Source organism: Mirounga angustirostris, unplaced genomic scaffold (genome assembly GCF_029215605.1).
Source record: "Mirounga angustirostris isolate CCGP_5_RB_7025 unplaced genomic scaffold, mMirAng1.0.hap1 SCAF_11, whole genome shotgun sequence".
NCBI classification, from domain to species: domain Eukaryota; kingdom Metazoa; phylum Chordata; class Mammalia; order Carnivora; family Phocidae; genus Mirounga; species Mirounga angustirostris.
In genome coordinates, this window is record NW_026991719.1 from 33,388,248 (window position 1) to 33,401,565 (window position 13,318).

Genomic DNA, 13,318 nt, shown 5'->3' on the forward strand with positions numbered 1-13,318 from the left:
GCGAGCTTGTCCTTACACTGGCAAAGGGCAATTTGGGACTCAGTTAAATTCCTTTATGTATTTTCTAGTCTTCTTAGGAATACACAGTTATGCTTTGGAAACTTGACTGTTTTATGCTGATTGAACGGTCTTAAAAATGAGTTTTAAACTACAGAAAGTATAAGACTGTCCATCATCCTTCACTCAGTTCATTGTAAAGGCAGGTGCATATGCCCTCCATCGGCGTGTAGAGGAAGTACATTCAATTGTGGCAGTTTCCTTGTTTTCCTGGGATCGCAATTAGCCTCCATTTTGAGTTTCCCTTGAAGTTGGGCCCATACCACTGAATGCCAGTGGAATGCAGGCAGAGGGGAGATGTACAGTTTCCAGGCCTGGAGGACGCCAAGGCACAAAGGTAAGACCAAAGCCACCAAATGATAAGAGCCAAGGTCCCTGGATTACTGCGTGAGGCAAGGCCATCCGCTTACCCTTGGTGTACTTTGACACGACCAATAGACACTTATTGTATGAAACAATTCAGATTTAGGGAGTGTTTGTTATAGCAGTTAAACTACCTAGACTGACACAATCAGTACCTTTCATAGAAAACAATGTGCACATTTCTGATGCCATTATTACGGCAGTTGGCTTGTGAGAAATAACATTCTGAGGTTATGTAGTAATTTGTGAGTTCAAATCAGTTATTCTCCACTTGATGTAGGATAAATGCCTACGGAGTTATTTTAAAAGACATATCCAGGCCCTAGTCTTGACCCAGTGAATTGGAACCAGGGAAGGCATAGGCATTATTATTTTTAAAACTTCCCTGTGTTTTACATACACCCTTGGCTAAGAACCGCTACTCTACAATAAGCCAAATTTTACCTTTAGATTAAGCTAGATTGTCAGGCCACATTGTCTTGGTACATACAATTTGGCTGAATATAGTTTTTTTTTAAAGTATATTTTGATTGTATCTATAAATTAACATGTAACAAAATCGACCTTTTTCAGGCGTACAGTTCTATAAATTTTATTATTTTCAGGTAACACCACCCAAATCAGGATACACAACAAAAATATGCCCTTATACTATCCTTTTGTAGTCACACGCTCCTCTCACCCCAAACCCTTGCAACCACTGATCTGTTCCCCATCATTAGTTTTGTCTTTCCAAAGAATGTCATAGAAATGAAATCTTACATCGGTAACCAGTTGAGACTGGTTTCTTCCACTCGGCATAATCCTTTTGTGATCCATTCGTGTTATTAGCATTTATCAGTAATTTCTTTTTAATGCTCAGTAGTATTCCATCATATGGACCTACTACAGTTTGCTTTCCCTCTGCCATCGAAGAGATCTGCGTGTTGTTTCCAGGTTTCGGAGATCGCGAAGAGAGCTGCTATAAAACTGGTGAACTGGTGTCTGTGTCATCTTAAATTTTCCTTTCTCTAGGGCAAGGTTTCTCAACTGCAGTACTATTGACATTTTGGGATGGGGAATTCATTTGTTAGGGGGGCTGCCCTGTTCACTGTAGGATGTTCAGCAGCACCCCTGGCTTTTACCCGCTGGACGCCAATAGCATCCCCACTTCTCACCCCCACCCTCACTGTGACAAATACAAAATGTCTCCAAATATCACACCCCCCCCACACCCCGTGGAGAACGACTACCTTAGGGAACAAAAACCTCCATTATTATTTAGTGTGGGATTGCTAGCGACGAGTATCAGTTTTTGTCTTAAAATGCCTTTGTTCACCTACACTTCTGAAACAAATTTTCTCTGGACATAGAATTCTAACTTGACAGTTGTTTTCTTTCAGTGCTTAAAAAAAATCATTATACTCTAGATTTTGTTTCTGTTGAGAAGTCAATTGTAAGTCTTTAAGTGCTCTTTTTGAGGTAATAGAACACTCTTTCTGATCACTTTCAATATTCATATCTATAGTGGTATTGTGGGTGAAATGAACCCTTGACGTAAGATTTACTTCTGATGATGAAAGTGATGAGGTCACATACACACCCAGAAAGTATGAAAGGTTTATTACACACATCATGAGGCTTACTGGGGAGAGCAGGGTTGGCTTCCCAAGCTGGTCTGAGAATGGTCTGAGAAAGCAGGCAAAGAAGACTGGCTTGAAATTTGTGTGGTGGTCAGGGAGTGGGGCTGGAGTAGGAGTTTCAGCCTACAGGCCAAGGTTCGAACTTTCATCTGCTGCCAAAGACGAGAGGACCTGGGGGTTTTTTAAAGACTGTATTTTTAAGTAATCTCTATACCCATCGTGGGGCTCAAACCCATGACCCTGAGATCAAGAGCCGCACACTATACTGACTGAGCCAGCCAGGTGCCCCCACACCTGGGCTTTCTTACCAGCTTGCCCAAATGTGGGGCAGAAGGGAAGAGGGAGAGGTGGGCTTAAAAGCTGTCAGGAAGCATAAAAAATAGGAGTCATATGTTATTACAAGTTTGGTTAAAGGTTTTTAATGAACTGCATTGGTGTGGGTTTCTGTTTTTCCTGCTTGAAGTTTGTAATGTCTCTCTTTTTTTTTTTTTTTTTTTGTAATGTCTCTTGAATTTTGGAGCTGATATCTCTTTGCCTTGAAAAGTTCTCAGGAATTATTTCTTTAAATAGTACTTCTATTCTCTCTTCTCCTTTTGGGATTCCAAATATACATATATTCAACCTTTTCATAGTACCATAAATATCTCACCGACTCTTTTCTATATTTTGCATCCTTTTGTCTCTCTGTGCTTGTCTGAATATTTCCCTCAGGCCTAGCTTTCAGTTTACCAATTTTTTTCTGCCAATCTATTAAGCCCATATAATTATGCCTTGATTTCAATGCTTGTATTTAGTTCTAGAATTCACATTTAGTCCTTTTTTTTTTAAGATTTTTTTAGTCCTTTTTTTAAACATTTATTTATTTGAGAGAGAGAGAGAGAGAGACTACAAGCAGGGGGAGGGGCAGAAGGGGGGAGAGAGAGAGAGAGAGAGGGAATCTCAAGCAGTCTCCACAACCAGCATGGAACCCAATGTGGGGCTCGATCTCACAACTCTGAGATCATGACCTGAGCCGAAATCAAGAGGTGGCCACTTAACCGACTGAGCCACCCAGGTGCCCACTTAGTCCTTTTTAAAATAGTTTCCATTTTCTATCAAAATCCTCAATCTTTGGCATTATTTCCTTGAAAATGTTAAACTTTAGAAGCAACTAATACCTCTTGCTGAAAAGCAGTCCCACATGCAAAGCATATCCATTCGGGCTTCCTTCCTCCCGAATTTTGGCCCCATTACATCTTGTTAGCACTCTGATACTTTCAAGTGCTTCAGATACATACATTTGTCCAACTTTTCTATCGGTGTCCAGTGCTAGGATGCGTTTGAGCCACTTAGAGACTTGCTTTAAAGCCTGTGATTATTTTACAAAACAAGTGCCCCAGTTTGTAAAAACTTAGTGTCATGAAAAAAAAAACATGATGAGAGAACCCTTCAAGATTAAGAGAGACTTTAAGAGACAACCTAATACAATGCATGGACCTTGAGTGATTCTCAATTTAAGTGAACTGGCTTATAAAAGATGTTTTGGGAAGAACAAGGGAAATCTGAATAAGAGACTGAGTGGTAAGTAGCGGATATTAGAAAATTACTGATAACTTTGTTAAATGAAAATGCTGGCATTGCAGTTATGTACAAAAATGTCATTTTTAGAAATGCATACTGATGTATTTAGGGTTGGAATGTCAGGATGTCTGGGTAGAACATGGAGCAAACACAGCAAAGTGTAATTGACTTAAATCTATGTGACAGGCTCATAGGTGTTTATTATATTGATCCTACTTTCCTACATATTTGAACTGTTTCCCAGTAAATTAAAAAAAACACAAGAGATTGATGTTAATAACCAGATTTCATAATTAAAATCCCTAGCTTTAATTTCTAAAATTGTATAGTATCTAGTAATTAATGAGGAAAATACTTTTAAATCCCAAATTGGTTTACACTTTTATATAATTTTTGTAATTCTTAATTACCATATGCAGTAAATTAAATAATTGTAATAATTAAGGAGTTAATGTAAATCTGATGCCAAGTTGGGAAATAGACATCTAAACATATGAAATCAAACATTCCTATGGACAGAATTTTAATGATTTTCAAACAACTGACAGACTAAGACTTTTCATAGAAAACTTTTCTGTTACAATAACCTTCATGCCCACTTTTTAAAAATTTTAAAAAGTGTGCTACTATTTTGACAATTCTAAACAAATTACTCATAAAGATTGATTGTGAGGAAGTTTGATAGGTTTTCTAGAATATAAAAACAATTTCTTTCACCTTGGGACAGATGTTTACCAGTGACTGAACCAGATAAGACTTTTCTTAAGTAAAAATAAAAAGGTATCACTGTCGTTTGTACATTTCTTTTTTTTTTTTTTAAGTAATCTTTACACCCAATGTGGGGCTCAAACTCACAACCCCGAGATCAAGAGTCGCATGTTCTTCCAACCGAGCCAGCCAGGCACCCCCATTTATATATTTCTTAAAGTTAGGTACAGCTCTCTAGTCTACTGCTAACCTTACTTAGGACACCTTACCTATCATATTATACATGTATTATACATGCCAGATGAATGTGGAAGAGGAACTATCTGGGAGTGCAACCTGGCCTGGACAGGTAAGTTTCCCTGCTGTAGTTTTAGTAGGTAATTTTAGGGTTATGATAGCCTTTCCTGACGTTTTTCAGTAATGAGGATTGTGTAGTGACCGTGTGACAAAGTATCACCTGTTACAATTGTTGGAGGGGCGGTTATCAAAAAGCCTGTCGGTCTATTGTCTCTTAACTTTAATGTAGCTTCTTCCAGCAAAAACATCTCACTTCACTGTATTCAATATACTTAATACTCCGTCATGCCCCCAACTCCCATTACTCAAGAAGGCCTAATGTACATAGGCATGCAACAAAAAAATGACCTCAGTAGAATGATCAGATCACTCTTCTAGTTAATTCTTTAGCTCTCATTTGCTGCTTAAAATCTGGTATCTAACTAGGGAAGATTACAGTTCAGATAAATCCAGGGCCTAATTAATTCTTTTTTTTTTTTTTTAAGATTTTATTTATTTGCGAGAGAGCGAATGAGAGACAGAGAGCATGAGCGGGAGGAGGGTCAGAGGGAGAAGCAGACTCCCTGCTGAGCAGGGAGCCGGATGTGGGACTCGATCCCGGGACTCTGGGATCATGACCTGAGCCGAAGGCAGTTGCTTAACCAACAGAGCCACCCAGGCGCCCCTAATTAATTCTTTTAACATATTTTCCTTGTGAACAAATTTCTCTTGCCAAAATACTGTACTGTTTAGAACAGAGGTTGCAAATTGCTTCTTGTTGGCCAAATCTGGCCCGCAGCTATGGCTTGGCTCCCCCCTAACCTATATACATGCATGCATGTACGTGCATGCACACAAATGAGTTACCCATAGAAAAACCCAGATTTCCACCTTCTTTTAAAAATGCTGAGCATCTGGCAATGCTGGGCCTGTCTTGAGAAACAGTAGTTACCAGCTAGAACACAGTGGCAGCAGTTCCGATATGCACACCTGCTTAGCCTTGGAAAATATTTTAGTTACGGGACCCCTGGTTTAAATGCATTGTTCGTTCAATTCAATAAAATATCCCCTTCACTCCTGAGATGAAGACTCCAACCTTCTGATTTGTCTCCTCTTTTGACTTCTTGAGACTTCTTATTCTTACAAGGTAAAAAAGTAAACCACATTTTAAAGTTCTGTCTAAAAAAGATACTCTAAGATGTTTAAAGAACTACTATCAGATGAAAAATCTTTAAACCATGTGCCCTGGCAAAAGGAAATTTGGAGTACGGAAATGTTTTCAGTTTCAATAGCCTCGCAAAATCAAAGCAGGCAGAAAAATGCTTAACTGAAATTCAGGAGCACAATAAAGACATCAGTCTGGCTCTCTCACCAAATTATTCTGAGTTTCATCTCTGATTCCACTGCCGCTTAGGTCCCTGAGAGTAGAAGTCTGTGACAGTGACTTGGGCTTCATTCTTGTTGTCAACCCTGATGATTTAAAAACTAGTTGGCCTAATTTTCCCCTTTGGGGTGCTTCGGATGGTGTTTGCTACTTCTGCTGGAAGAGATTCTCTTCTGCTCATGGAAAGACTTTCTTTTCCCTCTACAGATTTATAATAGCCTATGGGTAGAATTATACTGCAATACACCATATGGGAAATACGTTAAAAAAATGAGTTCAAGCTTACAGTATGTGTGTACAGATTTCGAAGAAACAAATCTTTATCCAAACTCTATGACTGCACATGTGATCATTTATTTGATAATCATTTGACGTTGAACACGGGCCCCCTGGGTCTGGGATCCTGGGAAAGATAACCCCGCTACAATTCCTGCTTTGATGTAACCAGTGGCATCTTAGAAGTTTCAACATCACAAAATGTCTCCACTGAAGATATTTTATCATTAAAATTCCAGGATTTAGCAAGAGTCTTTCCATTTTAGGAAAGTCAGAGTAAGAATACAAGAGAGGAGAGGCTATAAAAAATTGAGGGTTTTTTTTTTTTGTGGAATCGGTAGAGCTCTCAAACTAACATACTACTACAGGTTGAACTGTCTCCTGGAAAAGACACTGAAGTCCTAAGCTCCGGGACCTCAGAATGTGACACTATTTGGAAATAGAGTCTTTAAGGAAGTAATCACATTAAAATGAGGTCATTAGGGTGAGTTCTAAACTACTATCCTTATAAAAAGGGGAAATTTGGGAACAGAGATAGACATGCACAAAAGACAGACAAAGTGAAGACACCGAAGGAGAAGGCCTCCTGAGGACAAAGGATTGGAGTGATGTATTTACAAGACAAAGAACGTCTGAGGTGACCAGAAGTTAGGAGAGAGGGAGCATGCCCTGCAAACACCTTAATTTCAGATGTCTGGCTTCCCGAACTATGAGACAATACATTTCTATGGTTTTAAGCCACCCAGTTTATGGTACTTTGTTACAGAAGCCCTAAGAAAATAATACAAGCACCTTTTCAGAACTGGATAGTTTCTTCATACATAGGAGGGCCTTAGTGCCTACCAATTTTTCCTTTTTTTTTTTTAAGATTTTATTTATTTATTTGAGAGTGAGAATGAGAGAGCATGAGAGGGGGAGGGTCAGAGGGAGAAGCAGATTCCCTGCCGAGCAGGGAGCCTGATGCGGGACTCGATCCCGGGACTCCAGGATCATGACCTGAGCCGAAGGCAGTCGCTTAACCAACTGAGCCACCCAGGTGCCCCCAATTTTTCCTTTTCCTTTAATGTTTTGACATGGATTTGCTTGCCGTTTTATGATACCTTAAAAATTCTACCACTACTAACATTTTCTAAATTAATATCCTTAGAACACTTGGTCCATAGTAATCTGAACAATGTCAATGACCCCCTAATGTTCAACTCAACAGACTCTATTTTCAGGTCCCCAAAATGTCAGTAAAAATGGCCAAAGCAAATTTACTATATAAAGGAGAGAGGGGAATTCATGGAAAAGATAATGAAGATGAATAGTTTGGGGATTAAGATAAATCATTTCACTTTCTATTAAAGCTAAGGTTATCAGTAAATATAATTCCTTTTATTTTTGAAACTGGTATAAATTGATCATTTTATTCCATTCTATCAATGGTCTTTTCCGGCTTCTTAAGAGTTCTCAAATATGTGAGCTTTGTGGTTTTTTTTAAGTTTAGTGTCCACTAATCTCGTTTCCATCCAGTTAGGAAACAGGTTTTTAAGTTGCCCTAAGAGCTCCAGTTGAGAATGCAGAGTCATTCCCCATTTGCTCCCTTGTACTCCCCAGTAACTGTGACTCTGTTCTTAGTTTCTGGCATGATATCTGGCACAGAGGAAGTGCTCAGTATTTCTTCAAAGTAAAAGCCAGATGTGACACCATGTTTAGGAAACAAATATAACACAAGCATTTACAGTCCATGGGCAGACAACTGGTACGGTGCTTTTATGCAGTTTTGTTTTGTTTTTTTTTAAAGTATTTACTCATACTGCTAAAACCAACTCTTGCTGTTGATGATTCTCTACCAACCGCCTTATTCAAGTCTGAACTGCTTTGAGGCCTCCGAGAAAGCAGGGATACCCTGCCCGTTTGTTATGCTTGTCTCATGTCCACCTCTTTCCAGTGCTCGGACTTAATCCTTTCTTTGGTTTGTAACCTGTCCCATTCTCTTCAGTAATCGGCCAAACGACTGGTATGGTGGGTAGGCTCTAAGATGGTGCCTGTGACTCTTGCCTCCTGGTCTCCTTGCCGTCATCCTGAGTATGAGTAGACCCTGTGACTCACTTCTAACCAATAGAATGTGTCAAAGGGGGCAAAATACCACTTCCATGATTATTCTGTTACCTAAGACTGTGACCCCTGTCTTGCTAGCAGCCTCCATTAACTCTCTTGCTGGCTCTGATGGAGGAAGCCGCCATACAGAAAGGCCTTTTGTCAGAATAAGAGGGCTATTGGTTTCTATCGCTACATAACAAATTATTGTAAACTTAGGGGATTAAAACTACATATATTTATTATCTCATAATTTTCATGGGTCAGGAGCCTGGGCAGTGCTGAGCTGTGTCCTCTGCTCGGGGCCTCACAGGGCTGCAGTCAGGGTGTCAGCCAGGGCTACGGCTTAATCTGAGGATTGGGTTCCTCTTCCAACCTCACTGGTTATTCGCAGAATTCAGTGCCTTGCAGTTGGAGGCTGGAGGCCCTCACATCCTGGAGGCTTCCCACCATTCCCTGGTACATGGCCCTGTCTGTAACAGGGCACTTGGCTTCTTCAAAGCCGGCAGGAGAGCATCGCCACTGCTTTGAATTGCTCCGACTTCTTCCATGTCTGACCTCTAGAGCCTCTTTGAAAGGGCTCACCTGATTAGGTCAGACCCATCTAGGATTATTTCCCTTTTGCTTAAAGTTAACGGGTTAGGAATTTTAATTACATCTGCAAAACGTCTCACCTCTCCCACATAATGGAACCGAAGCAACGGCGTGGTATTTCATCATCTTCACGGTTCCTGCCCACACTCAAGGGGAAGGGAGTATTCAGGGCAAGCACAGCCCTGACGGAAACCGTGGGGGCCATCTTAGAATCCCGCCCGCCACAACTGGGGTGCCTTAGTACTGTCAGTGAGCTGTCTCGCGGTCTATAGCCCACGGCTCGGTGCTAGAGCAGCAACAGCACGATCAGAACTCCCTAAATGTAGTATTTGCACAGGGGACTATTTTGTAAGATTTCAAGATCGCATCTACTCTAGACTAACGCCCCTCTGCGTGAAACACAAGAATGGAGTTTCTTTTCCTGTCTGCAAATGGCGCAATGGTCACCGTGAGTGAAGAACAAGTGTGTTAGCCGGGCGCTGGGATGGTGAGAACGAGGGCGGCGTGCCCCACTGAGTGGGCAGGATCCGTGAGCGCAGGACGGCAGCGGTTCTGTCGGGGTACACCTAGCAGCCTTATGCTTCCGATCCCCGCGGCGGGGAGCTGGGCCATGGGGCCAGCCCGGCTACGGACAGCTGCAGCGAGCAAGCCTGGCTGTGTCTGGTCGGGCCAGAGGCCGAGCTGTGGCAGGTGAAACACTCCAGATCATACCACAGAATCTGCCGCATTTCCGTGCCACGTCGCCTCCCTAAAGCAGACTGGGAGGCAGAGAAATTTCGAGTTTCTCCACGAAGATGTACTGCTTACAGGGTGGCCCTGATATTTTCTTTACTCAGAGGTAAATGAAGTTTGTGTCTCGCAATATTTTCAACATAAACAGATTTTTTTGGCCCCCGTTCTGTGAACTGACAGAGAATTCCAAGCACCTCTACATTTTATTCATACTCATACATTTAAAACAGTGGAAACGACCAGATATAGTTTATTAAAATGTTCATTAAAAACAGTTTTGACTCAGTTTTTTAAAATTGCAGATACATTAAAAACTGTTACAGTGTCATGAGATTGCAAATGTTGCCTTATGAAATTATAAAGAATTTGTTTAGTAAAAACTATGAAATATTTTAATTTAAACTTCACATATAAAAATATATATTTTATTGCAACACTGAACAGTCAAGGCCACAACACTTGAAGGAGAGTTTGAGATACACATATTTTAAAATTGCTTGTCAAAAATATTAGCATAAATAAATACCAAAACTGGTCGCAATATTCAAACCAAATAAAACATATTATTAAACTTGTGTCTTTAAAAGTTTGTTATCAGAAACTTTCCTTCAGAAGTCAAATTGTTTTTCAAGTATAAATTACAATGTGCTTGGTGACCACGGAAACATAAATATGTATTTATAGTATTGTACAAGATTTTGACCTTCTCTCCATATTGGGGGGTGAAGTATCCTGATGATTTTGCCCCATGTGGTTCTGGTTGGCATCTTTCTTACTGCTTTTAAAAGCTATTTGATCTCCTATCGGTTTTATCTCTGGGAGTGGCTCATTATTACTCTGCATACTTTTCTGACTCGTCAATGACATCCTTTTAAAGAGGAAAATCTAGAAAAAAACCCACACACACAAAGAATTCATTTCAGTAAGTGAATAGTCACTTAACAGTATTTAGGGGGTATAATTTTCAACTAGTCTTAACATTATTTCATCACATCTTTACGGGGCACCATGTGTACAAAGGAACACTCTCAGTGTCCATCAGCCTCTTCTTTTACCAATGGCAATCATGCTTCCTCCCCGAAACAAGACCTTTCAGGGTTTAACTTTCAACACTACCTCAGTGCCTTGGTAATACATTATCATTTTTCTTCAAAGAGTAAATTCAGTATTTCACTTTGTTGTGTTGTTAAGAGAAAAAAAGAGGAAAACTAGGATATTCTGGAGGAGGACAGACCTCCCGTTCCTATAGATCAGAACTTCTGGCAAAATGTGAGCGCTGCCAAATGATGGCTTTGGGAGCCCCAGGGGTCTGACTAGGCAGGTGGGTATATGGATCTGCTGTTCAGGGGAGGCTGGGGCTGTGAACAGGCAGATAACAGCCGGACAGAGGAAAGCAGACGCCACAACCCAGGGACTGCAGGCAGGCAGAAAGGAGAACAGAAGAAAAGAGACTGAGGGAGAGCCAAGTGTGAGATGCAGGCAGAGGAGTGAGCACTGGGGACAGAGCTTTGTAGAAACAAGATCAGGAAAGAGAGGCACCTCAGAACTGAGGGAGGAAAACGTGTTAAGAATGGAGTGCTCAATAGGGTACATACAGGAGAATTTGAGAAAGAGGACGATGGAAAAGTCCCATGGGATTTTAGCCCTTTAGAGGATGTAGCCAGATAAAATAAGATTCCTGAAGAGTGACAACACATACATACGTTGGTTTTGACAAGATGCCAAAAACAACAAAAGCAGGTGAGGACTTGGCTCCTTTGGAAACCAAAATGATGTGAATAATAGCTGGCCTTTAGTCTTTAAAGAATGGAGGAACTCAAGTGAAAAGTGGCGACCCAAAAAGTCAGAGTCTAGAAAAAGGGTCTGTGGGCTACAATGGAGGAACTCCTGTTTCATTTCTGCTATTGTGGAGGAATCTGTATCTTGAAAAATTCTGCTACTACAAAATACCAAGAAATGCTGAATAAGTGCAAAAAACATAATTTTATAATGTGTAAGTAAGTTCACAAAAACAAAATGAAGGAAAATCCCTGTGGGCCAACAAATGAAGAGGGAGCAGGAAACCTCAGAGGCGAGGGAGGAATGAAATGGCATTTATTGATCGCACAACTTAGACTCATTTTGTTAATGTATATTTGATCTCATAAAATGTGGAAACTTGGTACTGAGACCCCTCCACAAAGTAGGGACCCTCTAAGAACTATGCCCTTAATGTAAGTCCACCTACAAACATTGGGAGATGACAAAATACCATGGCTCTCCTGGTCTATGCTTTGAGTGAAGGAGAACCATGTTTTCCTAATGAGAGGCTGGGGTTCCCATTTACTTTACTGGTGTAGGGGGGAAAGCCCTAACTAACTGAGAAATTAACTGAAAGTGGTCCTGGAATGGTAACACCCAGGGGAGCTAACAGAGGCTAATACAAATTCTCTATGGATGGATATGCCTCAATGTAAGTCTTAAAGGGGTTCCACAAAAAGTCCCAGTTGAACATGCACTCACAATCCGAATTTCAAAACACATAAGGAAACAAGATAGTACTAGCAAGTCAACCAGAGCAACAAACAGATTTAGATTGCTAAGGATGTCTGACATTGGAATAACTAAATATACACTATAAAATAAGTATGTTTAAATTATTTAAAGGACCAGAATAAAAAATATGAGCACAAACAAGATACTAGTTTTTAAATGATTGATTTGAAAAAGAATCAAAATAGAATTTCACTTCAAAATGTGAAAAATATAATCACTGAAATAAAAATGCAACAGGTAGGTTGAAAAGATTAGTCTCAGCTGTAAGGAAACTATGGAATCAAAGAGCTCTGAAATATGAAAGCTCTGAAATTCCCTGAAATATTACTTAGACGTGGACAACGGGAAAGTAACATTAAAAGACATGGATAAAAGAATGAAAAGTTTTGTATCAGAATTCCAAAGAGGAGAGAGGAAACATTCAAATATATAATGGATGAGAATTTTCTTAAACCGATGAATGACTTGAATTCTCAGATTCAAGAGTCATAATGAATTAGAAGAAAGTTAAAGCAAAAAAATTCCCATCTAGGCATCTCATAGTGAACTGAGGTACATCAAAGATAAACAATGTAAAAAAACCAGCCAGGGAGAAATGATAGATTATATACAAAGTTATCAGCAATTATACTAAAGCAAATTTCTTAATAGGAACAATGGGAGCAGATATCAAGAGAAAAATAACTGCCAACCAGCCATACGATCATTCATTTGCAAGTGAACAGAAACTAAAAAAGTTAACTACAAAAAGAAATCTATGACAGGAACTTCCAAAAGATTTCTTCAGGGAGAAGAAAAAGGATCCCAAGAAGGATATCTGAGATGTAAAACGGAATTGTGAGTAAGAAAGTGGTGTAACAAATAATAGTAACATTTGATTGGTGAGGCCAAAGAATTAAAATACTGGATACAATAATATGTAAAATGGAAAGGAAGGGGTGATAGGAGAGAAAACTCTTCAAGATCTTGGTATTACTTGAGGAAAAGACAGGAACATTAACTAGCTTTAGATTTTAGGTAGGTATGTTAAAAAATTTAAAGACAAAATCCAGCTTATAGGCCATCTACAAGAGACTCATCTAAAACACAAGTAAAAGAATGAAAAAAGATGTATCGAAGTGCTGATCAA

At 39.8% G+C, this 13,318-nt stretch overlaps 1 protein-coding gene across 5 annotated transcripts in view; it reads right to left on the reverse strand.

Annotated features, from left to right (window-relative positions):
• Positions 1 to 1,660: 1,660 nt before the first annotated feature.
• RPGR (retinitis pigmentosa GTPase regulator) overlaps positions 1,661 to 13,318 on the reverse strand; it is a 60,193-nt gene continuing 48,535 nt past the window's right edge. For 4 of the 5 annotated variants that reach the window (XM_054507672.2, XM_064573917.1, XM_054507673.2 and 1 more), the window contains one exon: positions 9,888 to 10,539. In XM_054507672.2, coding sequence (XP_054363647.1) covers positions 10,333 to 10,539 — 207 coding nt within the window. In that variant the 3' untranslated portion in view covers positions 9,888 to 10,332. Of the gene's footprint in view, positions 2,214 to 9,887; positions 10,540 to 13,318 lie in introns of those variants that run through there. The other variant, XM_064573918.1, reaches the window with a different exon arrangement.